Here is a 27,620-nt window from a genome sequence, read left to right as displayed (position 1 = left end):
CTCTGTATTGCTTGTCATGGGATCTGCAGACAGACACATTCTTTTATAGTCTCAACAGACCCACAGAGTGAACAGTCTGCATGTGTTTGCTGCTGGTTAATGTCATGTAAACTGGCTTCCTGAAATGCTAAAGAATGTTGATTTAAGTATAGGGGGAAAAATTCCAATAATCAGGAAAAGCCAGAGTGAATCTTAAGTAGAATCAAGCAAGTTTCTGACGGCTATCATTGGTTTGCACAGGTTTTCTCTTCTATTACCATGTTCACAACCGACCTCCACTGGACCAGCACATTCACTCACTCCTGCTGTTTGGTTTGTTTGGAGCAAGTATCAGTATCTTACTGGAGGTGATCTTACGGGATAATATTGTGCTGGAGCTTTTCCGAACCAGTGTCCTTATTCTTGAGGGAACCTGGTTCTGGCAGGTGATTATCCATCCACATTCAAGCTCCTCATATGGTCTGGGTTGAGAAGCCCCCTCGGAAATGCCCAAGAAAAAATGCCCAAGTGACTTGTTGCCTGAAAATACAGCAGATAAAGTGGGGGTAGGAGGTGAGGGTGTGGTGTCTGGTCCAGGTGACCTTTTTATCTCCACAGCACCCCTTGACCTATGCAATTTTTCTCCACTAATAGCTTGCTGGTACACTGACGGGTACTCTGTATTTACTAAAGTACACATATAAAATGCAAGCCCTAAAGTTTAGTTATTTTTAAATCATCCTATACAACAACCAAACTTAACTTTCCTGTGTGAATAGGGCTTGTGGTATGATTCATGCAGGAATTGAGATAGTGTAGAACATACAGAGCCACTCTGTGGGCCATGGGGACGATGGTATTGCTTCCCAGACAACCAACCAGAAACTTTCTCCTCTACTCCTCCAGATTGGATTTGTCCTGTTCCCCCCATTTGGAACACCAGAATGGGACCAGAAAGACATGGACAATGTCATGTTTATTACCATGTGCTTCTGCTGGCACTACTTGGTTGCCCTTTGCATCACAGCTATCAACTACTCTCTTGTTTACTGGTATGTTTGAAACAAATTTTGTCAAGTTTTTCCTCCCTAACTAGACTCAAAGTGTTGGTGGTTAACTTCTACTGCTTAATGACTGCCAATTGCATGCTAAGCTCTGCACAAAGCACTCTTCGTTTGTAGGGCCGTTACCACCATCTTACTTGCCAGTAAGTGTAAGGAGGCTCCGCTATATAAAACTGCCTGACTGGTCACGCTAAACCTAGGTTTCAAGTACAGTTTGGATTTTAAGCTGGTGTATAATAGGACAGTCCTCAAGCCAGCAATCGGCCTGGGTTGAAGTCCCTGCTGTCACTGGTTTGGTGGACCCATCACGTACTTCCAGACTCGTTTTGCTTACTTCCTAAATACACAGACATCAAAATATGTCCGAGAGCAGAAAGTGCTTTCTAATTCCCTTTTAACCTAATATAGAACTATTGACTCTTTGCACTTACTGTCCCAGGCACCACGTGCTGACCCCTTTAACCCTCCTCACTTTACTATTTATTGTTCCATTTTTAACAAATGGGGAAACAAGGCTCCAAAAGGCTGAGTAGTTTGACCAACTACTAAATGGAAACAAAACTAAAATTTGGCATGTGTTATTATGGAGACCTGTTACTGTGGAAGCTGCCCCTGACTTTTCCTCCCAGGTCTTATTTCTCTAGACTCAAAGGAGACAGACTTCACCCAGAAGAACCCCAGAGACCAAAAAAAAAAAAAAAAAAAAGTTTCTTCCAGCTCTATTTTCTGGTCAGTAAAATAGCTAGATGGTAAGAGGACTAAATCCACTAAATCTAGTCTCAAGAATATTTTGGTTACCATTGAGTCTTTTTCTCTACTGTGAATAGAATCATGAGAAGGCACATGTGTAGATGTGCTATCACCATGTTTAATAGACACCTGAAAAAAGGCTCTGCTGTTCTCTTACATCATGGAGTTAGTGAACAGAGGGCTTTAATGGCTGATTTAATGGTTCTTATGTCTACCACAGCTTTCTGAGTCGGGTGAAGAGACATGCAGAAGGAGAAATCATTGGGATTCAGAAGCTCAAGTCTGACCACACTTACCAGTCAGCCCTTTTGAGTGGCTCGGATGAGGAGTGACATCAGGCCTTGGGGAAGTGGAGACCTCACATCCTTTGTGACTAGCTGGAATGAATGCAGCATGTGCCCTCTGCTTTAAGGCTTGGTTTAGTGTGCTCTTAGCGCTCCCTATTTGCATCCCTCATCTAATACAAAGCTAGAGGCTCAGATACAGGAAAACAGACCTCAGGTGTTTTTTATGTGCCATGCTATTTGGATATCTAAGTATAACTGAACTTACAAAGTCTGTATTAGAGTAATACCATTCATACAGAGAAATGAACACCTTTCAGTAGCAAGCCTGTTCTTGTAGAGGAATTACTGTAAGACTCTGAACACCTCCAACAGGAAGGATGTGACTGTGTGGATGAAGTGAACTGTGACTCTGACAGGACATTACATGCTGCTTCGGATAACTTGCCCCTCTTCTCTCAATCACGCAGGTCCTTTCTTCTCAGAAATGTGTCAGGACGTAGGGAATGACATACAGTGCCTTCAATTCAGAGTCAAGTTCTAACATGTTTTTAAATAATAAAGAAACTCACGAGCTTTTATTGGTGAAATTATTAAGGCAACTCCATGATAACTTCAGCTACAAGCTTTGGTATTTGAAGTGTTAACATTTAAAACATTTTCTAGTAAGTCATACCAGAGTACTGCATTTTGGCCTTGATTAGAGATAAAATTAGGTGAAAGAGAATTTTCTTATATTAAGTAGCTAGTTCATAGTTCATAGCTCAGCTGAGAGCTGAAACTCCGATTCCTCAACATTATCCCATTGAGGGACACTATATAGCAAGTCTGTACCCCCTAGATAGAGGGGGGAAATCAGTTTATCGAAGACCTTCAATTTTAAAACAGCTAAAACCAAAGGGTAAGGATTTTGAATTCTTAATATAGACTTGATGTTGTGCTATTGATTCTGGAGGTTTTGTTTTGTGCGGTTTATTTTTTATAACTTTCCTCAACAAGTATTTATTAAACATCCTAGCACTGAAATGTTTGCAAGGATTAATGAGATGTCCATCAAGGAATTGACAATATAATGTAAGAGAGAACTCCTGAGGCTATCTTTAGGCAGTGTGATGGGCACTCTTAAGAAGTGCAGGGGCCCAGGAAAGGCGCAAAACTACACAGAGAAATCCTGTCTCGGAAAAAAAAAAAAAAAAAAAAAAAAAAGAAGTGCAGGGGCTGGGGCTGAGAAATGGCTCAGAGATTAAGAGCACTGGCTCTTCTTCCAGAGGACCTGAGTTCAATTCCCAGCAACCACATGGTGGCTCTCAACCATCTGTAATGAAATCTGGTGCCCTCTTCCGGCCTGCAGGGATATATGCAGGCAGAACTCTGTATACATAATGAATAAATTACACACACACAAAATGAAAGTTCAGGGGCAGGCTGGGTGGTGGTTGTGGGGTCACATGCCTTTAACTTCAACACTTGGGAGGCAGAGACAGGTGGTCAAGGCCAGCCTGGTCTACAAATTGAGTACCAGGACAACCAGGAGCTACACAGAGAAACCTTGTCTCAATAAATAAATAAACAAACAAACAGAACAGCAAACAAACAAACAAAAGTACAGGGGCTGGAGAGATGGCTCAGCATTTAAGAGCACTTACTGCTTTTCCCAGGACCCAGGACTGGTTTTAAGCACCCACATGCCAGCTCACCACCATCTAGAACTCCAGTTCCAGGGGATCTGTTATTCTCTTCTGACCTCCAGGGGCATCAGACACACATGTGGGGCACATACATACATGCAGGCAAAATACCCACACACATAAAATTCAAATAAATTAACCTGAAAAAAAAAAAAAAAAAAGGACTACACACAAACCACAGAGGAAGGAGCGGAGGAGAAACGGCGAGTTGGACCTTTAGAAAAGGTCCACCAGGCCTAGAAAAGAGTATATACAGAGCCACAACACAACATGGGGGACTAAACATACACATTAGTTCCTGTGTCAAAAGGGGCTTCTGTGCTGACTGAAGCTGAAGGGTCTTCAAGACCAAGTAACAGCCTTCACTGTGCAGCATCCGGGATGCTGGGATGCACTTCATCTCCGCAGAGCCTCACGACCCTCTGTAATTTAAGCATGCGATGTCCTCCTGAGGTTGGTCAGTATAAGGACAAATAGCTACAAACTGGCAAAACCCATCAACACTATGACTTGAAAGTCTGTTGTCTTTCTCACATTCTATACCCCATCCCTTCATAAACCACCAACAGAGGTACTTTACAGAAAGTTCTTCAGGTTAGCTAGCTGGGCTGCAGAAAGTCTCATGTAGGATCAAGAATAACTTGAAAACATTAAGTATGAGAGAACTCTTGGGCTCCCTTTTCAAGGGTCCTCTTGGTTTGACAGCTGAGCAAGAATCCAACTCATTCATCAGATATTTAAAGACCCATTCACCAGCAACAATACAAAATTCGTTCTTTCCTCAGGTCCAGGTTGGAAAAGGAACTTATTTCCTGTTTTATTTTCATAGAAAAAGATGTACTTGAGACTTTTCATATTGGCAGAACAAAGAAACAGTATTCTTGAGGGACTGTCATACAATTAAATATAAAATATTAAAATTTATTTTTGTAATTAGAACAACTCCAGCCAAGCACTCGGCCAAGATCCTGGAGTTCAGCAGAAGAGGGAGGAGGGATTATAAGAGCAAGGGGTTTCAGAATCATGATGGGAAAAACCACAGGAATAGCTGACCCAAGCTAGTGGGAGCTCATGGACTCTGGACTGACAGCTGGGGAACCTGCATGGGACCAAACTAGGCCCTCTGAATGTGGGTGAAAGTTGCATGGCTTGATGTGTTTGTGGGTCCCCTGGCAATGGAACCAGGATTTATCCTGGGTACACAAACTGGCTTCTTAGAGCCCATTCCCTATGGTGCGATGCCTTACTCAGCCTTGATGCAGGGGAGAGGGGCTAGATCTGGCCCCAACTTGGTATGCCAGCCTATGCTGACTACTAAGGAAGGCCTTACCCTCTGTGAGGAGGGAATGGGGGTGGGCTGAGGGTAGGTGTGGGGTAGCAGAAGAGGAAGGAGGAGGAGCAGGGGTTGGTATGTAAAAGGAAAGAAAAAAATTTTTAAATAAAAAAATTTATTAAAAAAAATTATTTTTGTATCTTGTGGTAGCCCATAAAAGGTTCCTGGTGAGATCTGAGCTTGCTTGACACAGCAGGGCTGCATTAGGGGATGGCTTGACCACATGCATGGTTACCAGGTGTCTGGGATGGTTTGCACTTGGCTGTGCTGAGGGGAGGTCTTTTGCTCCACCACTTGGCATTCCTTTAAAAGCCCTTTAGAAGAGACAGAAGGGGCTGGTGGGTTTTGACCCAGGCCCTCCTGAAGCTATCCTGTGTTTCTGTCTCTCTCTAAATTTCTATCTACAGACTTCTCACTTCTCCCTCCTCAAGAGTACCCTGGGGGAAAAAGAGGGAGATGGTTTCACTCAAATGGTGCCTGAACAGGGACCAGGGACTTGGTGAAAGGAGGGTTAGAGGGCCCCGTGGGAAGTTAGGGCATGTCCGGTTATGGAAATTAAAGCAGGGGTAATCTATTTTCAGGAGTGAAAGGGGCTGAAAGATGCCCAAGTGAGGCTGCAGCGTATATTTCTCTCTATCAATGTTTTTCTTTTTTTTTTTCTCTCTCTCTTAAAATTCTATCTATAAAAATTAAGGAAAAAAAGTAAGGTAGAATTTAAGAATATAGTGTAAAAGAAAAAATTTAGAGAAAGGTAGATTAAGAATACTGGGTAAGAAAATAAGATAAGCAACAAGATGGAAGAACTATGTCCTTGATTTTCCAACTATGGAGCTATGAACGCAAAATCCTGGGGAGCATCAGAAAAATCTATTGAAGAGGAGAAAAAATGGACAGAAAAAAGATTCCTATGGAAGCTTTTGGCCTGTGGACAGTTTTAAGTCCCAAATAGCAGAGGAAAGAAATTTGCCCTGAGGTGAATGTAGATGAAATAAAATTTTCACTCTGCTGACACTGCCATGGTATAGAAACACCGTACCATCAGAATTAGTTTCCTCTTGACCATGACGTCAAAAGTTTAGAGAACAGAAGTCTTGAGAAAACTTGGTAGTCTTTCTCTCTCAAAAACTCAAAGCTTTCTTGGGAAATACTTAATCTCTCTTTTAAAAAACTAAAAAGCCTTTCAGGTCTTTGCTTCTCAGATTTTCTCTTTCTGTAAAGACAAAATTAGATTCACCCGTTAATGGCATCTATGGAAAAATCACCCGTGGTTTGCTCTAGCATGGAAAATTCTCTGTTAGCATTGTCTCTTTCAAGCTAATATTAGAAAAACAGCAGATACTTCAGACCCTAGCCAGAAATCCCTCTGCAGCTAGAACCTAGCCATAGACGCTCAGGAAAGTGCAGGCGGAGGAATCAGTAAAGCCGAGCTGCGGTGGTGGCATCAGGGGCGTTGTAGCTGGGGAAGGAGATAAGCTATGACAAAACCAAGAACTATCTGGGAGAAAAGCTCTCTTTTCTAGCAGGGAAAAGACCTTTCTGAAAAAGCTTAGTTTCAAGTGTTTTTGTTTTCCCTCACTGACCTGGTGAGGAGAGGGAGTGAAGACCTGAAGGTTTTTTGCCTCTGGCAATAAGTGCTGTCTGAGGGTGTGCAGGCAGACAGAGCAATCTGCTTGGGGACAGGGTCAGGTGAAAGGTACGTTTAGGAAAGTACACCTGTCCTAATGTGAGCTTAGGGAAAACAAAAACCTCCCTTGATTAAAAAAAAAAAAAAAAAAAAAAAAGCAGAATCTTGATTTCAGTATGAACATACACCACACAGACTGTGTAAACAGAAATGAGAAGTGTGGCATACCTGAAAGGCAATCTGGGAAATGTAGTTCAAAAGGCAGTCTGGGAAACGTATATATTGTTTGCTCTTGAATATGTTTGTAATAAGTATAAATAAGTATGCTTGTAAAGAGTTGTAAATATGCCAGGCGGTGGTAGCGCATGTATTTAATTCCAGCACTCAGGAGGCAGAGCCAGGAGGATCTCTGTGAGTTCGAGGCCAGACTGGTCTACAGAGTGAGATCCAGGACAGGCACCAAAACTACACAGAGAAACCCTGTCTTGAAACTGTCCCCCCAAATATAAACAAACAAACAAAAGAGTTGTAAATATGTATAGTGATGTAAGTTTGTAAGAAGTGTAAATACATATAGTAAATAGTCATACTAGTTGTAAATATGTATAGTCATGCTAGTTGTAAATATGTAATGTTTATACTAGAATTGTTGATGCTAATGAACCAGTTTTGTTAAAAGCTAAAGGAATATTTACGTTTGATGTAATTTATATGATGTGGTTTGCATCAAGAGTTTATTGATTTAAAAAGGGCCTTGCACTGTTATAGCCATCTCAAGACCCATTCCAAAAAAGAAATGCCATCTTTATCATCTTCTACTCCTGTACTAGGAGGTGTGGCAGCTATGGTTGTAAGCTCAATAGGAACTTGGGCCAGAGCTAAGTTAAGCTCAGTACCCACTCCTACCAGAGGCTGAGAGTCAGGGATGAACAACATTCTTCTTTCCAGCTTCCCAACCTAAGCCAGAGGGCACTTGATATAAAGTGTATCTTCAAGACAGGTTAAGGGTTGCCTGGCTGAAGGGGATGACTTAAGACAGATGTGTTTCTAACTGTCTCTCTTCTCTATATTTCTATCTACATACTTCTCACTTCTCCCTCCTCAAGAGTACCCTGGGGGGAAAAAGAGGGAGCTGGTCTCCCTCAGTATCTCTAACCAGTGGTTTGGGGTACCTTTATTGAAAGATCAGCCCTGGCAAAATATTCTTAAACAGTGTAAAGTACAAGCCACGGGGCTGGAGAGCACCTCCTGTTCTTCCAGATGACCAGAGCTCAGTTCCCAGCTCCCACATCTGAATGACTTCTGACTTCCACCAGCCCCTGCACATACATGACACATACTCACAAAAACACAGATACACACAGGTATCTTAAAGTACAAGTCAATCAGAATGCTTTTCACTAAATCCTGTCTTGGATACATGGACTGAGTAATTTTACCAGTCTGTCCACCAGAAGCTGAGGATCAATGATGCCACTGTATTGTAAGAGCTATTCCCTGCAAAACATCCACCATAGCTGCCCCACTGCCTACCTGGAACCCCTTGAGGTCTACATGTGAAGAAAGCACACACGTTAAAATACTGGCACTTATGAATGACGACAAAAAGGCCTAGAATGAACTGAATAGAATTGGTAATTAGTTTAACTAAATGATTTTGACTCATTAGATTATAGTTATCTATCATAATTACCAAGATGACATCTGTGGCTGTTAATATTACACTGGCATTCATTTTCTCTCTCCAAGGGACAGTTATATTTTGATCCCAACTAGTATCTACACTCCTATGCCTAGAGGGCAAAATACTTGCACTATTCATTATAGCCACAATTACACCCCTTAACTCGCACTCAATAATAATGTACTCAATTCCTATTACTATTCTAGTTTCTGCAGCATGTGAAGTGGCTGTAGGACTAACCCTATTAGTCAAAGGATCAAATACATACAGCACAGACTATGTACAAAATCTGAACCTATTACAATGTTAAAAATTATTCTCCCTTCCCTATTACTTCTCTCATTTGACTCTCAAGCAATAAAAATGTATGAATTAATGTGACCTCTCTCATAGCTTCCTAGTCAGCTTACTCTCCATAATCTTCCTATGATGAAGCGATATAAATTACCTAAAATTTTCATTACTATTTTCCATTGATTCACTGTCTTCCCCACTAGTTATTCTCAAAACATGGCTTCTACCTCTAATACTCCTGGCCAGCCAAAACCACACGAAAAAGGAAACAGAACTAAATAAAGAAACTTATATTTCCATACTGGTATCTCTACAAATTTTACTAATTATAACATTCTCTTGCAAACGAATTAATTATATATCTTATTTGAAGCTACCCTAATCCCAACACTTACCCAATGAGGTAATCAAACAGAATGACGAAACGCTGGACTTCATTTCACACACTAGCTGGACTCAGCCCGTTCCTCACTGCCCTTATCTTCATTCAAAACTCAACAGGAATATTAAACTCTCTTCTCCTCCCCTTAACTTTACCTTACTCAGCCACACACGATCTGATATTTTATGACTTGCCAGTATAATAGCATTTCTCATTAAAATACCACTATATGGAGTCCACTTATGACTTCCTAAAGCACATGTAGAGGCCCCAATTGCTGGATCGATAGTTTTAGCAGCTATTCTACTAAAACTAGGAGGCTATGGTATAATACGAATTTCTGTAATCCTAGACCCTATAACCAAAACCATAGCCTACCCATTTATCCTACCCTCATTATGAGGAATAGTCATAACCAGCTCTATCTGCCTATGACAGAGTTAAAATCCTTAATCACTTTACTCCTCAGTGAGCCATATAGCATTAGTAATTGCAGCCATTGATTCAAACCCCATGAAACTTTATAGGGGCAACCACACTAATAATTGCCCATGGACTCACCTCATCCTTACTGTTTAGCAAACACTAATTATAAACAAATCCACAGTTGAACTATAATCACAACCCGAAGTTTAAAAACAGTATTCCCACTAATAACCATCTGATGAATCCTAGCTAGTCTAGCAAACCTAGCCTTACCACCCTCAATTAACCTAACTGGAGAGCTATTAATTACAGTATCATTATTCTTCTGATCTAATTCCTCAATTGTACTACTAGGCACTAATTCTTTTTTGTTGTTGTTGTTTTTTGTTTGTTTTTTTGAGAAAGGGTTTCTCTATAGTTTTGGTGCCTGTCCTGGATCTAGCTCTATAGACCAGTCTGGCCTCAAACTCACAGAGATCCACCTGGCTCTGCCTCCCTAATGCTAGGATTAAAGGTGAGCGCCACCACTGCCCAGTTAGGTACTAATTCTAATTACCTCTCTTGCTGTAGCCAACTCCAGTAGGAGGTCTCTTATCTATACTATTCTAACAACACATTAGGAAGTACCAAAACTAGACTCTCTAGGGAGTCAACCCTATAAACTGGCATCATGAAATAAGCCTGAACTTTAAATCTATGCTCTCTGGGATATACATATCCAATATATCTACATGTACTAATCAGATGGGCAATCAGGTAACTTCAGTGTATAAAAGTTTGGAATAGATCTGACGCTAAATGCAAGAGTTACTTTTATGGAATTTGCTACGTAAAATCAGAAGAGGTTTTAGCCAACAGTAAATATCTGAGAGACAATATCTCCTACTATCTTTTGTTGTCTAGAAACTATCACATCATTTTCTGTTTGAAACATGATATCCAAAAATATAAAACACACGGGTAATTTTTATTCCCCTCCCTATAGTCCTCTCACTTGTCATCATTTCAGTCAATTCCCATGCCAGTCCTCTAGGCACCTACCGAGACTGTGATTTCATTTCATCCTGTCTCCTGTGGTTTGAGAGACAGGCTTCCCATCAAACTCTAATTACTCTAAACATCCCAGTGAGTCTTCCTTAAGAGTACAGCACACAGGGGATCCGAGAGGGAGGACTTAACTTTTCTAATGTAGCACCCAGGTGGGCCTCTAGCCAGCTGAAGTGAGCCAAGCATGAGTCTGAAGTTCTAATCCTCCAGCTTCTACTCTAGAGAAGAGATTATGTTACAGGCTTATGTGACTCTACCATCCCACTCAGGAGTGCTGGGGATCCAACCTGGGCCTCTAGTATGCTCGCTGGTGCTCTCTCCCCACTAAGTTACAGCTCCAGCACTGGGACCTGCCTCGGGATTCCAAGACCAAGTGCTCTTCTTCGTTTTCTCTCAGATTTGTATCTCCTCACTGTTAACGAGGGCTGACAACTCTAATGGACCAAACTGCTGTAAGAATCAAGTGCACCTGTAAAGCCACTCTGCAGCGCAAACCACTGTAATCCTTTTCTGTTTCTCAGCAGCTTGCTAAGTAACCCAGTTTCAACCTAACTACCACTTAACCCAGGCCATTTCTAGTCTTTGTGGCCCTAGCTCTAATTCTGCATAAAAGAAAACAATTAAAGGCGCAGAGATGAAAGATACATTTTTAATAATTTGGATACTTTCACAAAGAGACAGGGAAGCCCTGTCCCTACAGAAAGGCTTTCCCACCTGCCCCTGCACCACAGCAGGACATGTAAGATGTGACCAGTACACTAAGTACGTAGGACTTTAAAAAGTATCCCATTGAGCTGTCTGTGGCTGGTGGTGACTGAGAAGTGTGAAATGACCAGGAATAAAAATGGCAAACTCCGACTGACTTCTCCTGAAGCAGGCACTGCCAGGTAGTGCCTAGCGCTGTCCCCACCTCCACCATTTCTTCTGTTTTCCAGTCAAGCGACCGGCTTCAAAGGTCTGGTTTGCAACTGCTGTTGTACAGCAGACAGAATGTGCAACCTCTGGCTGTGAGCAAGTGCACTGTGAGAGCAGCATCTCGGCCAGCATCCCTACCCCTGTCCGACAGCTCTCAACTTCCATGTGAACGGGCTTGTCAAGGACAATGCCCACAAATGAAGACACAGGGACACCCAAGACCCCAACACTCCTCTGTAGTAAGTGGTGCCAAACTAGTCTCCCTTGACCTCATGGCCTACGTTTCCCTACTATGTAACTCCTCATTATCAAGTAAGCCACCAACCTGGTCAGAGTCTTGTTATGCTCTCATTCCGGCAAAAGGAGTAAGGGATCAGTTTAGGGGCACTAAAGCCCAGGCTTCTATTTGATAAAAGATGCACAGTAAGTTCTTTAAAAAAATAAGTTACACAAAATTTTCTGGACACAAAACTCACATCTGGACAAGTCACCAAGAGGATCAAAAACTAAAAAGTAAAATCCTCACACAGAATGAGGCTTATTCACTGCTGGCCCTCTCACCAACTGGCAGGCCTGCTCCCTGGGCATCCAACACTCGGGAGGTAACTCCGGCCTGTGTGACTGTCACCTCCCATGACTCTGATGTTCTCTCCTTCTGGACTAGACAGGGCAGTCCTGAAACCCTAAAATGGAACCTTGTCAGGGCTTCATTCTGGAGTGTGGCTGCAGAATCTAGGCCACAGTTGCCATCACCCTCCACCACCCTGCCTCAAGCAGGAGAGCTCAGAGGAATGAAGCAACCTCCCTACTCCTTTCTGTCAGCCGAGATGCACGAGGCCTGGTCTCCTCAAGCTGCCTCTGTTCTCGGTCACTGTTGTTCAGGCGCTTGTTTAGGAGATGGAGCAGTGGTCACAACAACAGTGGAGACTGCTTTGGAGGAGCCAGAAGCTGTGCCCTGCTGGAGATGGGATGCGGGAAGAGTCTGGATGCGCACCTGCTTACAAAGAGAGGAGGTCTCATCAGGGAACTGCAAGAAGGCTCATCAATTAAGAAAAGCGAAGGGAACAGACAAGCCTGAGATGGTCAACAGTCTGCATGAGCCTTACCTGTGTGGCCTGACCTTGTTGCTGAAGCTGCTGCAACTGCTGGGCAGTGAGGAAACTCACCGGCTTATTGCCAGCAATGAGCTTAGTACCTGCTGGCATGGTTGTGAGGATGATGTTGCGACCCAGCCCGCTGAGACTGAGGAAGGGAAACAGAAGTAAGGCATGACCACATCGCTCTGGCTCAGAATGAAGTCACATACTAAATGAAGGGCAATAAAGAGAGGCCTGATGCCCAGCAAAAACCTCAGCACTCTGGATTCAAATGGAATCTCATACTAGGGCTACCTTTCTTCTAAATTTCTATACTTTGCATGGCAGGAGCCTCCAGAGTAGTGGACAACATGGCCTAAACTCTGTACTCTGCCCCGGAAGAGGCAGGCACTGCCAGGAAGCATGTGTCCCTGGCAAGAAACTCTCAGTTGGACACATGGGAACCAGCACTGAGAGCACTACAGAGAGTACAGGTGTGAGCCAGCCTCAGTGTAGAGGCCCACAGAGGCCATCTAGCGAGACCTCACTCAGGGTCAGAGAATCTGGGCTTGCTTTACCCAGCAGGGCTGAGTAATAGGATGATTTGGCCATGGGCATGGTTATCAGGTGTTTGAAAGGTCTACACTTGGCTGTATGGTGTGCTCTGATCTTGTAAAGGTGGGGGCTTTTGCCTCTCCCCTTGTCATATTATAAAAAGCCCTTTTGAATAAAGGACTGGGTGACTGGGTATTGACCCAGGGCCCTCCCGAAGCTATCCTGTGTCTCTGTCTTTCTTACCATCATATCTGTCTACCTAATATTTCTTCATTCCTCTCTCCTAAGATAGGTGGGAGCAGGGCAGAGCTGGACTCCAGCAGACTCCCACACCTCAGCAGCCAAGTAAACTCTGTCTCTTAGGAAAGAAAAAGGCCATCCCCATAGGCCCGAACAGCTTCATCATGACTAAGAATGCCAGAATGACTGCATCGGCCTTTTATCTCTGTTTACATCAGGGCCAGAAGAAACCAGCATTCACCAAGCTGTCTTAAGCTCAGGCTCAAATATCAAAGGAGGATCCTTTGATCCTCCAACTTCCTCCAGCCATCCCAACTTCCTCCAGCCGTCCTACCCAACACTCTGCATCTTCCTCATTGCCTACCACTCAATATATTACAGTTTTATTACTCCTGCTGTATTCCTCTCCCCGATCTACAATATAAGCTGGGCACAGAATGGCTCTCTTTTATGCCTTAATCATTGCACTCAAAAATAGTACTGGGGATTCGATGTGTATTACTGATGAAAATGTCAGGCGCCAACCATCTTCCCATTCTGCAACAACTGCATTTGCTCTTCCACAACAGCACTCACTTGGCCCCAAGGTTGCCTTTGATGATGGGGGCTGTGACCACGCTCTTGCCCTTCATTGGCTGGCTAATCACAGACAGAGGAACTGTGATCCTTGTAGGCAGCTTCCCCTACAAAGAAAACAATGAGCTTTTGTGACCTAGAAAGAGATACAGCAAACCAGGTAGTGCCTATAAGAAGCCAGAGCAGCACAGACACCTCCAATCCCCACTCCCCCAAGGGTTCCAATATTACTGCAGGCAGAACCCAGGTAACTCCAGGAAACTTGCTCACATGTTAAGTTACATGTCATGTCACTTGTTCCACTACCTAAAGAACAGCAACTGTCTGTTTGTCACAAGGGGCTCAAGCTCCAAGTCTGCCTTAAGTCTCAGAAGACTTTGGACTTGGGAGTTGGGGGAAATGGGACTTCAGACTGGGTCTCTCTATATAGCTCAGGCTGTCCCTCAATTCAGTCTTCCTGCCTCAGCTTCTCTAGTGCTAGGATTACAGGAATGCACCACCCACTCAGCTAACAGACTGGAACTTCTGAACAATGCCAGAAACTGCATTTTGTGTTGTGTGTATAACTAGGAGCATTTGGGGACAAGGGGGGCAATATTATAGTTTAAATATGAAATGTCACCCACAGGCGCATATAATGACTAATTTAGAAGATTGCAAAAACTTTTAAGAGGTGAGCCTCACTGGAGGAAATCAGGAGTGTGCTTTTGAGGTTACGCCTGACTGACTCCCTGGCGCCTGCTTCACTGACGCTTCTTCTCGTGAGGTGAGCAGCCTCTGAGACAGGCCCCCACCACGATGAATTTCTGCCTCACCACTGGCCCGGAATCAACACAGCTAGACTGGGGCGGAGACCTCTGAGACTATGACCCTGAGTTAATCTCTGCCTCATTTACAACAGGTATTTTGTCAGAGCAACATAAAATCTGACTAAGAGTACAAGTCTTTAAAAAAGCTTTTTATTAATTTTATGTGTTTTACCAATGTGTATGTATGTGTAGTACATGTGTGCCTCATGCTAGTGGAAGCCAGAGAGGACACTGAACCCCTTGGAATTTGAGTTATGAATCGTTAAGAGCCACTGTATGGATGCTGGGTCCTCTGCAAAAACAAATGCTCTTAACGCGAGCCATCTCTCCAGCTCCTGGGTATGATTCTTTATATACTGCTGGATTTGCATGACCTTCTCTATCTAGAGTCATGAAAGCTGTTGGTCTACAGCTTTGCTTTACTGCAATGTCTGCATCTGGTTCTGGTGTAATGATGATGCAGACCTCACAGATAAATAAATCCAGGGCTTCTACTTTTAGAAGAAAATTGAGACTATTGTTACATTATTTCTTTCATAAACATTTGGTAGAAGCACCAGTGCAAACTCTTTAACCAGTTACATTTCCTATAGAAAGTATTAGCTCAATTTATGAGAAATAAGTCAACTGAAATTACCCACTCCTTCTTTATGTGACTTTTCATAATTTACATCTACCATGGAAACAAACACCCCTTGCCTGAACCACAAAGTGTGTGTTCACTTAGCAGTCCCAGATTCTAAGCCTCTTGGATTGGTGAATCCTATTTGTCTGGGTATCCATAACACATGGTATAGTGCTGGACACTCAGCAACTATATGGTAAGGAAGGACAGAGAACCTCTAGAGTTAAAGAGAAAATGGACAGCACCCCAGAGGGATGCAGGCTCACAGGGGTGGGATGCAGGCTCACAGGGGTGAGCAGCAGGACAATCTGATAAGAACAAGTCACACTTCTCCATAGATAAGAGAGGTTAGTTAGGGGACACTAATAATAAAATCAGCCAAGTGAAAAAAATCTAACTCCAAAGTTAGTAAGGCCCAAGAAGAGAAAGAAAAGAGAGAGAGAATGTGTCCATGTGGGAATGCAGAGGTCAAACATCCCACCGCACTAGAGGGAAGAAAACAGTCACTATAGCACCCACTCTTAGGTGCCTAGTTTCTGACACTTGGTTAGTGATAAAACTAACCCTCCCCCAGTATTGGGGATGAAACCTAAAGCCTCCCACATGCTAAGTAGGTACTCTAGCACTGAGCCACACTTGCTGGATAATTTATAACAATGTGTAAATCTTACTTGCTTTTAAAAATACAAGAGAAGTGGTAATAGAATGCTTCAAAAAGGGAAGAGGGGATGACAAAGGACATTTCCTATGAGCAAGTTATTTGTGAGTCAGAAACTCTGATACAAAGTAGCAGGTCAATACTGTTAGCCATTAAAGAGCACTACAAGATGGCATCAGGCAGCAGGATAGCAGGAGATAGGTAGGGCCTTTATGTGGATCTGTACATAGCTATTTTCTGAAAAATGCAAAAAATACCTCAGTGACCTACACTCTGAGCTTCGCATCATGATTTCAAATGACTAACAAGCTATATTTTTTTCCTACACTTAAAATTTTGTGAAAATAAAGGTTATTATTTTTCACCCTGATAAAGAAGGCACAGGTACAAAACCTTGAAACCATTAAAGAAAACACTGGTAGAAGTAATCAGAGAAAATTAAATACTTAGTTAAAAGGTGACAGACCGACCAAGCGGTGGTGGTGCACATGCCTTTAATCCCAGCACTGGGGAGGCAGAGGCAGGTGGATCTCTGTGAGTTTGAGGCCAGGCTGGTTTACAGAGTGAGTTCTAGGACACCCAGGGCTACAAAGTGAAACCCTATCTCGAAAAACAAAGCAACAAAAAAGATGACAGACCAAAGCAGGCTTGGTGACAATCCTAGCACCCAGAAAGCTAAGGGGGTCTTGTCTACATAGAGTGTTCCATGCCAGTCAGGGATATAGCAAAACCACCAAGAAAGAAATGAACAAAACCAAAACCCCAGACACTACTGAAGGAAAGGGGCCGGAGAGATGGCTCAGCGGTTAAGAGCACTGGTTGCTCTTCCAGAGGACCTGGGTTCAATTCCCGGCACCCACATGGTGGTTCACACGTGTCCATAATTTCAGTTCCAGAGCTTGACACCCTCACACAGACACATGCTGGCAAAACATCAGTGAATATAAAATAAAAAAATCAATATAAAAAACATTTTTCCCTGCAGTTACTGAAGCTAAAAACCAGAGCCTTGAGCCTGCTAAGCAACTATTCTACCACTGAGCTACATTCCCAGCTCCAAACTGAAGAAAATATTTTCTATGCACATAACAATATGCAGCCGATAGTCTTTTGGGGAGCACAATTAGCATGTCAAAACTTTCACTATGTGTATCTTTGAGACTGAAAAAATACTTGCACTAGAGCACTGCTGTGGGCACTGGCGGCAGTGAAAACAGACCCCTCAACAGAAGCTCTCCTATGTATTACTACATCACTGAAAAGGACATGGTCAATATCTGAGTATGGCCGATAATGGTCCCCAAGACAGTCTTAACTAGGTGTATATACAAAGAGTGTTCAGGAAAAGGGCTGGAAGGAGAAATACATTATTCATTAGCCCTTATAAAGACAGAACAGCAGAAGGTAAAGAAAATTTTGTATTTTACCCTATACTTCTGGTATTATTCTTTATGTTTTAAGGGCACACACACACATGCTATACTTTTCTGAACTGTATTCCAAAAGCAAACAACCCAAATCTATATGTCAAATGGAGTGATATGAACAGACAAGTTTCCTAGTTGTCAGTCTCCTAAGGGACAGGGGTTGAACCTGAAGAACCTTCCCAGGCAGGCCTTGGGCAGTACACACCTGTGATCCCAACAGTTGCGGGACTGAGAGAGGAAGATTGACAAATGAGGAGCCAGAGTCAGGACCAGCTTAGGCACCTAACAAATTCTAAGCCAGCCTGGGCTATGCAGCAAAATCCTGTGTTCTGGCTAGTTAGTTTTATGATAACTTGATACAAGCTGGGGTCATCCAAAAGGAGGGAACCTTAATTGAAAGAAATGCCTCCAAAGATCCAGCTGTAGGACATTTTCTTAATTATTTTTTTTTTAAGTATTTTTTTTTCTTTTTAAAGATTTATTTATTATGTATACAATGTTCTGTCTGCATGTATCCCTGCAGGCCAGAAGAGGGCACCAGATCTCATTACAGATGGTTGTGAGCCACCATGTGGTTGCTGGGAATTGAACTCAGGACCTCTGGAAGAGCAGTCAGTGCTCTTAACCTCTGAGCCATCTCTCTAGCCCCTTCTTAATTAATTATTGATGGGGGAGGGCCCAACCCATTTTGGGCGATGCCATCCCTAGGCTGGTGGTCCCAGGTTCTATAAGAAAGCAGGCTGAGCAAGTCATGAAGAGCAAGCCAGTAAACAGCACTCCTCCATGGCCTCTGCAACAGCTCCTGTCTCCAGGTTCCTGACCTGCTTTGAGTTCCTGTCCTGGCTTCCTTCAATGATAAACAGCAATGTAGAAGTGTAAGCTGAATAAACCCTTTCCTCCCCAATTTGCTTTTAAACAGAGCAACAGAAACCCTAATTAAAACACCCATTTCCTTCCAGAAAATAGTTTCCTGAGCAGAGGGCTAAAATCTTTACCATCAACGTTACTCACAGATTGGGATGTGGACACAACTGTAGTGTTAACAGGGACCTGTCGCACAGTGGGGGCTCCAGTCCCGATGCTGATGGGGGTGCTTGTTGCCCCAGAAGCCACAGCCACAGTCTTAGACACAGTGGCATTTATACTGGGCAAGGACACCGTTGAAGAATGGACAGTTCCAGACCCACCAGCAACAGAGGCTCCTTGCTTTGCATGTGCTGCAACAGTAATGGTCTGGCCTGCTTTAGGAGGCATCACTCCTAGACCCTGCACAATGCGGATTGTGGCAGCAGGTTTTGCTTCTGAAGAGGCCACTGTGTTCTTTCCCTTCTGATCTGCCACACTCACACCAAGAGCTGGCATCAAGCGAAAAGCTGAATTCGAGGTTTCTGCTGGCTTGAGATCAGGAGTTACTTTGACCACGGTAGTACCTGCTGGAGCGGATGAAGCAATACTGGCTGAAGGAGCCTTGGCAGGGCTGTCAGCTGCGTGGACAGGGTTGGAAGTAACATGTAAGGTAGCCGATATGCCTTTGCCTGCAGTACCACTTCCCGTCCCAAAGAGGTCCTGAGTCAACTTGACTGTGGTAACCTGAGACTTGGCCAATGTGGCCATCATATCCGGAGTGATCCTCAAAACAGTCTGGCCCTTGGCATCTGTGGTGATGGAAGAGGGTGGCAGGCGCAGTACATCCTTACCCTGGATACGGAAGTTAGTGGCTGTGAGTGGAATGCTGTTGCCTGTCTGGGGCTTCACACCAAGCTGCCCAGTGATTGACACCTGGATGGGGAAATACAGTACCAATGAAAAGATTCACAGTGCTAAGCTGGTGTCACAGATTAGGCAAACCTCCACTCATAGGCATATACTTCATGTATCTTGAACTTTTTATTTTGAAAAATGGTAAACACAAACAAAAGTAAAGAAGAATGTAACAAACCATATACCCTTTACCCAGCTTCAAATATAATTACTTTGTCAATCTTATCTATCCTTTCCTGGCTTTAGGAAGGAATGAGAGAGACTGAGCTGGAGTTCTGGCAGAGTTGCCAGCAGTACGGGTAAGCTCAGAGTGAGGCATACCTTTACAAAGGGTGCTAGAAAGTAAATCCAAGGCCTCACCACTGAGCTACACCTACCAGCCCCACCCCACAAGAACTGGAATATTTTAAAGTGAACCAAGATACATCATTTTGTTGAATACGTGTGTGTATGTGTAACTTACTTAGCAAAGGATTTGGGGGTTTTGTTGTTTTGTTTTGTTTTTGTTTTGTTGTTTGTTTGTTTTTTCCAGTTTTTTGAGACAGGGTTTCCTGTGTAGCCCCAGCTGTCCTGGAACTTGCTCTGTAGACCAGGCTGGCCTTGAACTCAGAGAGATTCACCAGCCTCCCTAATGCTAGGATTAAAGGCCTGGAACACAGGATTTTTTTTTTTTTTTTTTTTTTTTTGAGCTAAAAACATTATTCATTGCCAGGTAGTGGCAGCGCACACCTTTAATCCCAGCACTCGGGAGGCAGAGCCAGGTGGATTTCTACGAGTTCGAGGCCAGGCTGGTCTACACAGTGAGATCCAGCACAGGCAACAAAACTACACAGAGAAACCCTGTCTCGAAAAAATAAATAAATAAATAAATAAAACAAAACAAAAACAACAACAAAACATTACATCACTATGTAGCAAGTACTATCAGCACACCTGATTGTCCCCATCCGCACACCACCCTCTGGTATCTCAAATCCATCTATTTACAGTTATCCCACCTGTTTTAAGCAATAGTGTGGTGCACTAGCTCCGAGAAGGGGCTCTGGAGTCAGACTCCCTGGGTTCATCACTACCAGCTTCACAGTACCCAACATGTAATAGCTTGACCCGTTGGTCTACTCAAGCCTTCCTCTTGGTGGCCCTTCTACTGAACCACTACCATAGAAAGCAAATGCAAATGATACTGGCCGTCCAAAAGAACAAAAACAAAACAAAAACATCAAATCTGATTGCTTCATGATTCACCCGCACACAACACTCCAGTCCAAATTCTATGCTGTCTTAAGAAGCAAACTTCCTTTTTAAATGACTCATATTTACTTATTTCTGCTCCCCCCCCCCCCCGACATTCCCTTTAACAATGCAGATCCTGGTCCCAGTCCCATCTATTCAATAGCTATACACAGTGAGTCTCATCCATACTTTTTACCATACCCCATACAGGTGCTGTCCAATCTTCTGGAATACACTAAGTCTGTGTGTCCTACATTCTCCACACTCTAACTTTATGCCCTCAGTAAATGATACCACTATACTTAACCATTCCATCCAGAGCCCACAGGAACACGTCTTTCTTTTAGACTCACATTCAAGCTACCAGCAAACCACACAAGCTATATTCCCTGCTTACCACAGCTAACAAGCACCTTACACACCTCTCACCTGGGCTGCTGAAGCTGTTCTACATAGTCTTGATTTCATTCTCATTCCTCAAAGTGCACTACATCCAGTAGCGAGGGATTAACTACAAACCAGGTTAGGTCACTGAGGAGTCCACAATCTGCCTGTGCTCCATCGTCACATTTAAGTCAGAATCAAAGCTCAACATACCGTAACCACGGTCAACCGCACCAAATGCACTGCTTGTACACTAAGCTACAGCCACAATGGTTTTACTTGTCACTCCTCAAAAGCGTTCCTGATGTAAGACCCTCAACTTCCAGCTCTACACATGTAGTAGTTTATCTCCAGGTCACCACTACATGGCATAGCAACTTCATTCATCTCCTTCAAATGTCATTCTTCAGAGAAGCCACTTCCCATCATCACGGCTAAAATAACACATGATATTCCATCTTCCCATCTTTACCCAAATCACCAGTGTGTCTTATTATCTGACACTGACCTAGTTATTTGTCTCCTACTCCTGTGACATATGAGCTCCACAAAGGGGCTTAGTTCAGTCTGTTAGCACATGCCTAAATTCCCCAAAGACAATACATAATTATTGAATACAAATGCTATTTATCATTGTGTGGCTTTATTTCTTTATCTACAAAATGGTGTGACAATACCTACATACAGTGCCATGACAGACTGGCTAATGTCTATAAACCACACAGTGAAATGAAGCACACAAGAAGTACTAGGTGTCAATTTTTTAAGTGCAAAGATCACACTTGCATATTCACAGCCAAGAAAGAACAAATGTATATTCCACCTTTATAAGTGACAAACTAAAAACCCTGTAAAATATGCCATGGGAGCTAACTACACAAACCCAGGAAAACTGCAACATAAATCCAAACCTCAGCTACAAAATACTGAAAGGCTGCCTTTGGGGTGGGGGGCACTCACCTGATAAATCTCCAAACCATGAGTCAAAGACAACAAACCCTTCTCCACAGGCAACAAAGCTGTTCAGGATCATCCCATACCATCAGTCCTTTGCTTTAGCTTTAGGACACACTCAGAGTCAGGTCCACATACCTGCTTGATGATGTTCTGTCCTGTGACATTCTGGATGACGGCTGTCGTGGAGGCACTTGGAGCAGAGTTCCCGGGAGAACTCATGGCTGGCTTGCTCACTGGGCTGACTGCAGCAGGGAGATTTGTCACTGTAAGTCCTGTCTGCCCAGGTCCAGGCCGCTGCACAGAGGCCGCTGCAGCTTGCCCCTTGACTGGAACAGTTGCCACAACTGCCTAGTTCAAGAATGTGAGGTCAAGAATCCAATTAGACACCAAAATGGGACCATCTAGGCAAGCAAGGACCCTGCACAACTCCACTCAGAAAGCATTCTCTTTCTCTCTTTCTCTCTCTCTCTCTGTCTCTCTTTCTCCCTCCCTCCCTCCCTCCCCCCCCCCCCCTCTCAATTATTTATGGTTTTTCCGAACAGGGTTTCTCTGTGTAGTTTTGGTGCCTGTCCTGGATCTCACTTTGTAGACCAGGCTGGCCTCAAACTCACAGAGATCCGCCTGGCTCTGCCTCCCAAGTGCTGGCTGGGATCAAAGGTGTGCACCGCCTCCACCCGGCCAGAAAGCATTCTCCAAGTACCATTGCTATCAGAGCTATGCCCTGGAATGCACACTGCATTTCTTATATTTGTATAATGTTCATAACATTTTACATCTTATTTCATTTCTATATACTGAAGACAACTGTGATTCTTCCATTTTACATATAGGAGAGGAAAATGAGACAAAAAATGTGAATCTTTCTAAGAGTCAAACAAGTGATCAGTGGCATAGCTAAGGCAAAGGAAATTTGGAAGCACAAATTTCATTCCACTTCTACAGGGTCTTGATATAAGAATGAAGATCTTGTTTCCAACATGCAAAACAGGGTACCTAAAAGTACTTTTCCAGCTTTGAACATTTCCCTTGAAGCTTTGAACATTAAATGAGTTATTTCAAAGAGCTTCATCATCAATACCAACAACATATGACTTCTAGGTTTTCCTCAAGCTCTACCTGTTTGAGTCACTAACTAGCCCACTTCTAGGTCTACATAGTCCCTGTATCCCAATGACATGCAGCATCCACTTACCTGGGGTACTACTTTGGTTTGTGTAGCAGTGACTGGCACACGGATCTGTGGTCCAGCTGGCATCTGTGGTAGTGTCTGTGCTGGCCCTACTGACTGCTGGGAAACAGCAGGAAGGCTGGGCTGAGCTACCACCCGAACCTGGGGCAGTCCGGCTGAGCTGGAGTGGCTCACAACCCGAGCAGTGGCCTGAGAACTGGGTGGAGTCTGGATGGAAGCTGGGGAAAGCATCGTTCCTAGCTGTGGCATTGTTGGTGAGGACACCAGAAGAACACTGTGAAAAATCAAGGGGAAGAAACCAAAACACAAACACTCAGTACACGCATACAAAAAGACTCTGGCAGGAAAGAACAAGAGATGAAGCACGGGGTGCTTACCCTGAACTCGACTTAGCTGGCTCGGACACAGTGGTAGAGCCACTCTTGTTCACTGCTGACACAGGTGGAGGAGAGATGGGGGTGGTGGGCAATGCTGGTGTGGTGGGGGTTACAGGCGTAACTGGGGTAGGTGGCATGCTGGAGTCACTGAGGCTCATCTGGCTTTGCTCAGAAGGGCCACTAAGGCCCTTCATGGAGCTCTCCTTATTACTGGACTTCTAGAAAAAAAAAAAAAAAAAACAGGATCTACCTCAGGCATCATGAGGGTTCCTGATGCACTCACTGGGTCAGGTAAAAGTTGAGTGTCTATGTGGCCCGCCTTATCTCAGACCTCCAAGTAAGTGCCTTCAGGAGGTAACTTACCACCTTGGGTGGTGGCTTGGGTTTTTGCTGAAGAGCTTTTCTGGCTTTAGCTGCTGCTGCTTGAGCTTGGTGAATTCGTTCTACAAACAAGGATGTTACACAGTTTAGGGAATTTCAATTTAGCATGCTTAATGAGAAGGTCTTCATTAAACACCAAGGCCTCTCCAAGCAAAAGTTGTAATCCCATTTCTCAGGAGCCTGAGGCAGGAAAGCAGTACATTCAAGGCCAGCCCATTACACAGGGTAGACTCTGTCTCTAAGCAAACAAAACAAAACAAAAAGCTGGACTTGACTATGCACAACTGTAAGCCCAGAACTGGGGAGACAAAGGCAGCCTCAAGTTCAAAGCCAGCCTGCCTGAAGAGCAAGTTCTACATCAACCTGGTTACACATCAAGATCCTGTCTCACAGGTAATGCCTGGGGGGCGGTCACCAACCTAAGACAGAGCGCCTGTGTGGCCTGGGCAGGCATCTCCATGACGAGTAAGATGACCTGCTGATGTCCCATACAATCTAAGTCAGAAGCTCATTTTTTAGTAAAAGGGGGACCTGTAGGGCCCTGGCCCCCGTTTTGGGTAACTGTTGCCTTGCTTGCTGACCTTGATCTTGATATCCTCCCTATGCTAATTCCCTGCTGGGTTCCAGCCTCCTGAATGCTTAAGGGAAGTTCCTTGTCTGTGTATCCTGCATAATGGGTGTTAACAGCTTAGATGCAAGATTGTAAAACATCTGTAGCAAACTTCTGCCCTCTGGGGTTCTCCCATTGTGCTGTAAGCCTGTATTTAAGACCTCTTCCCTCCTTCAATAAACAGCATTCGGCATAAAAAAATAAATAAATTTTAAAAAATTAAAAAAAAAAAAAAGATCCTATCTCAAAAACAAAATAAGACAATCCAAGGCTGTGTTGGTATAACAGAGTAATAGATCTGGAACAGAAAGGCAGACGCCCCGTCTAGTCAGCACACTGAAGGCCTCACATACCAAACTCCTCCTCACTCCGGTCACGATGCAGGTAGATCCATAGCTTTCGTCCAATGTCATATTTCACACAAGGGTCTTTTTCATAATGCAGTCGATCCAGTGCGCCACTGACTACCGTGTTCACCTAAGAACAGAGCAAAAGGAGACATGGGACAAGTCCAACCAAGATAATACAAGTTATCTGGACTCCCAGGAAAAACCAGTAGATGTAAAAGTCACAGAGAGTAACAGACTGGATCCTAACCTAGCTCATCCTTCCACTGACTCACTTGGAAAGGAATGGTGTACAGCTAAAATATTAATTCACCTTCACTGTAAACATACTGTCAACTAATTGAGTGTAGAAACCTTTCCTTTATTATAAAATAAGGAGAGCTGGAAAGATGGTTCAGCCGTTAAGAGCACTGTTGCTCCAGCTCCAAGAGATCCAATGCCGTCTTCTGGCCTCCATGACAACATACACTTACATGGCATGTGTTAATATAGACACACACACATACACAGAAATAAAATTTTTTTTAAATAAATCTTAAAAAAAAAAAAAAAAGACAGTTGTGAGTTACCATGTGGATACCTGGAATCAAACTTGGGTCTTCTGAAGGAAGAACAGTGTTCTTAAGCACTAAGACATTTCTCTACTCACTTGGTTACAGTATTTTTAATGGTTTATTTTACTATTCTTATTATGTGTATGATGTGAGTATACTTGCCATGGTGTATATGTGGAGGTCAGAAGACAACTTTCAAGGCTGCTTCTCACCATCTACCTTGTTGAGGCTGAGTCTCTTGCTGTTTCTGCCACACTGTACTCCAGGCTAGCTAGTTCAGACATTCCAAGTGATTCTTCCTTGCCTGCCTCCACCCTTACTTTAGAAGTGGGCTTAAAGATTTGTTCCTTCATCCAGCTTCACATGTAGACTCCAGGTACTGAACTCAGTCATCAGGCTTGCACAGCAAGTGTCTTTAACCACTCAAAAAGCTCACTGGCCCACGGTTTTGATTTTGAGGCAGGAGTCTTACTATGTTATCCAGGCTTTAAATTCAAAATCCTCCTGTTTCAGCCTCCCAAGGTAGATGGTATTATAGGTGTACGCCAACATGCCTACCTAGCTTTTATTCATTCGATTTGGGTTTTTTGTTTGTGTGTTTGTTTCTTGAGACGGGGTTTCTCTGTGTAGCCCTGGCTGTCCTGGAACTCAAGAGATGCCTCTGCCTCTGCCTCCCAGGTGCTGGGATTAAATGTGCCCCACCATTCCTGACTTATTCATTCATTTATTTATTTTAATGATTTTATGTTAGGGGATGCACATAAAGCTCAGTGGTAAAGTACACTCCTGATGTGTTGACCCTGGGTTCAACCCTCAGTAGAACAAAAAAAAGTGTAACTTACATTTCCTAATAGTTTTTCTCAAATACATTCTGAAATGAAGCCAAGAAAAGCTATTTCTCTAACTCACCTGAGTGCTGGTGACATCTGGAGCAAGAAACTGCGAGTCCTTGAGCAGTTCACAGATCTCTGCTCGAGTGCCTTCTCCATTAGGCAGCCGAGCTGCAGCATCCCGAACTGACATCAGAAAATGCAAAATCCAGGAGTCAAGCAAAGCTTCTAATGAACACGACATCTCCTGACCTGTTCTGGTGTTGCTGAGCTTGGTTCCTGAGCCTCAACTGACTGGCCAGGGCACACTGCCCTCTAGTGGCTATAAACATTGCACTGAACTTCCCACACTTTTAACACACCTACAGGCAAAAATAGGTCCATGGATCCCTTAAGACTTGAGTGGAGTGGTGCTCACCCCCAAACAGAACATCTATACCACATTCCCTCCCCACAAGGCTCAGGGAATGTCATGAAGAATGGGCGGAGAGACTTTAAGAGGCAGAGGTTGGGGAGGATTGCTAGGAAACAGCACCTTTGGACATAGAAGGAGCTGTATTCACGAACTCTCAGAAGCTGTGGTCACTATGCAAGACCTGCACAAGAGTCACTTAGTCACTACTCCAGCACGGACAGGAGGGGCTCAAAAGATCCCACTTCTAGTTGCAAACTACAGGCAGTCATGGCAGCCAGTGGAGTAAAGTCAGTTTTCTTTGGGGGAGGGAAACCTAGGTTCCCATGCTACATTGGAGTCCTACACCCACACCACACATACACACATGCAGATGACACTAACTGAACTCAGTGGGATACACAAATACATACAGAATATACATTTTTCGTGAAAACATAAAGTTGGGAGGGCATCTGAGGTGAGGGATGAGGGAGGTGTTGGAGGAGGGAGTAAGGGGTGGGTTAGACCAAAATAAAATGAATTCATATATAAAGGAAAAAAGATTCAGTGGTTCTCTAAATCTGGTTAAAAAAAAAATTAGCACTTCCTTCAATTATGTTCAATATGTTATAATGTTCATCGAACATTATAAATCACATATTGATATTACTGTACTATTGCAACAGAAAGCAATTCAAATCACTTATACTCACCCCCATTGGATGTTACAAAATTTGAAAGACCCGCTACTGGGTCCTATCATTCAATATCATTAACAAAAATATAGTTTTACATTTAAATTTGTTTTAACAGCTTAATAATTACTGAAACATGACTTTTGAGGCCAGGCTCATCTACAAAGTGAGTTCTAGGACAGTCAAGACTACACAGAGAAACCTTGTCTCAAAAAAAAAAAAAAAAAAAAAAAAGCCGGGCGGTGGTGGCGCACGCCTTTAATCCCAGCACTCGGGAGGCAGAGCCAGTTGGATCTCTGTGAGTTCGAGGCCAGCCTGGGCTACCAAGTGAGTTCCAGGAAAAGGCGCAAAGCTGCACAGAGAAACCCTGTCTCGAAAAACCAAAAAAAAAAAAAAAAAAAAAAAAAAATTTAAATGTATAATTCTAATTCTGGGAAGGAGTCTACAGGTCTCACTAGACTACCAAAGGGAC

General features: G+C 43.5%; 2 protein-coding genes across 10 annotated transcripts in view; one reads left to right on the top strand and one right to left on the bottom strand.

The window, feature by feature from the left end:
* The window catches only part of Tmem45b (transmembrane protein 45B), a 48,047-nt gene extending 45,377 nt beyond the window's left edge, over positions 1–2,670 (top strand). The window contains exons 4-6 of the mRNA XM_059267575.1: positions 241–425; positions 886–1,031; positions 2,014–2,670. Coding sequence (XP_059123558.1) covers positions 241–425; positions 886–1,031; positions 2,014–2,125 — 443 coding nt within the window. The 3' untranslated portion in view covers positions 2,126–2,670. The remainder of the gene's footprint in view (positions 1–240; positions 426–885; positions 1,032–2,013) is intronic.
* Positions 2,671–11,190: 8,520 nt separating this feature from the next.
* Nfrkb (nuclear factor related to kappaB binding protein) overlaps positions 11,191–27,620 on the bottom strand; it is a 35,025-nt gene continuing 18,595 nt past the window's right edge. For all 9 annotated transcript variants that reach the window (XM_059267565.1, XM_059267569.1, XM_059267568.1 and 6 more), the window contains exons 17-26: positions 26,139–26,245; positions 24,682–24,805; positions 23,701–23,780; positions 23,338–23,555; positions 22,964–23,234; positions 21,907–22,119; positions 18,448–19,215; positions 13,918–14,024; positions 12,577–12,712; positions 11,191–12,464 (exon numbers count right to left, since the gene is read on the bottom strand). In XM_059267565.1, the coding sequence (XP_059123548.1) occupies positions 12,339–12,464; positions 12,577–12,712; positions 13,918–14,024; positions 18,448–19,215; positions 21,907–22,119; positions 22,964–23,234; positions 23,338–23,555; positions 23,701–23,780; positions 24,682–24,805; positions 26,139–26,245 (2,150 nt within the window). In that variant the 3' untranslated portion in view covers positions 11,191–12,338. The remainder of the gene's footprint in view (positions 12,465–12,576; positions 12,713–13,917; positions 14,025–18,447; positions 19,216–21,906; positions 22,120–22,963; positions 23,235–23,337; positions 23,556–23,700; positions 23,781–24,681; positions 24,806–26,138; positions 26,246–27,620) is intronic.

This window comes from Peromyscus eremicus, chromosome 7 (genome assembly GCF_949786415.1).
Source record: "Peromyscus eremicus chromosome 7, PerEre_H2_v1, whole genome shotgun sequence".
Lineage (NCBI taxonomy): Eukaryota > Metazoa > Chordata > Mammalia > Rodentia > Cricetidae > Peromyscus > Peromyscus eremicus.
This window is presented reverse-complemented; position numbering and strand designations above follow the sequence as displayed.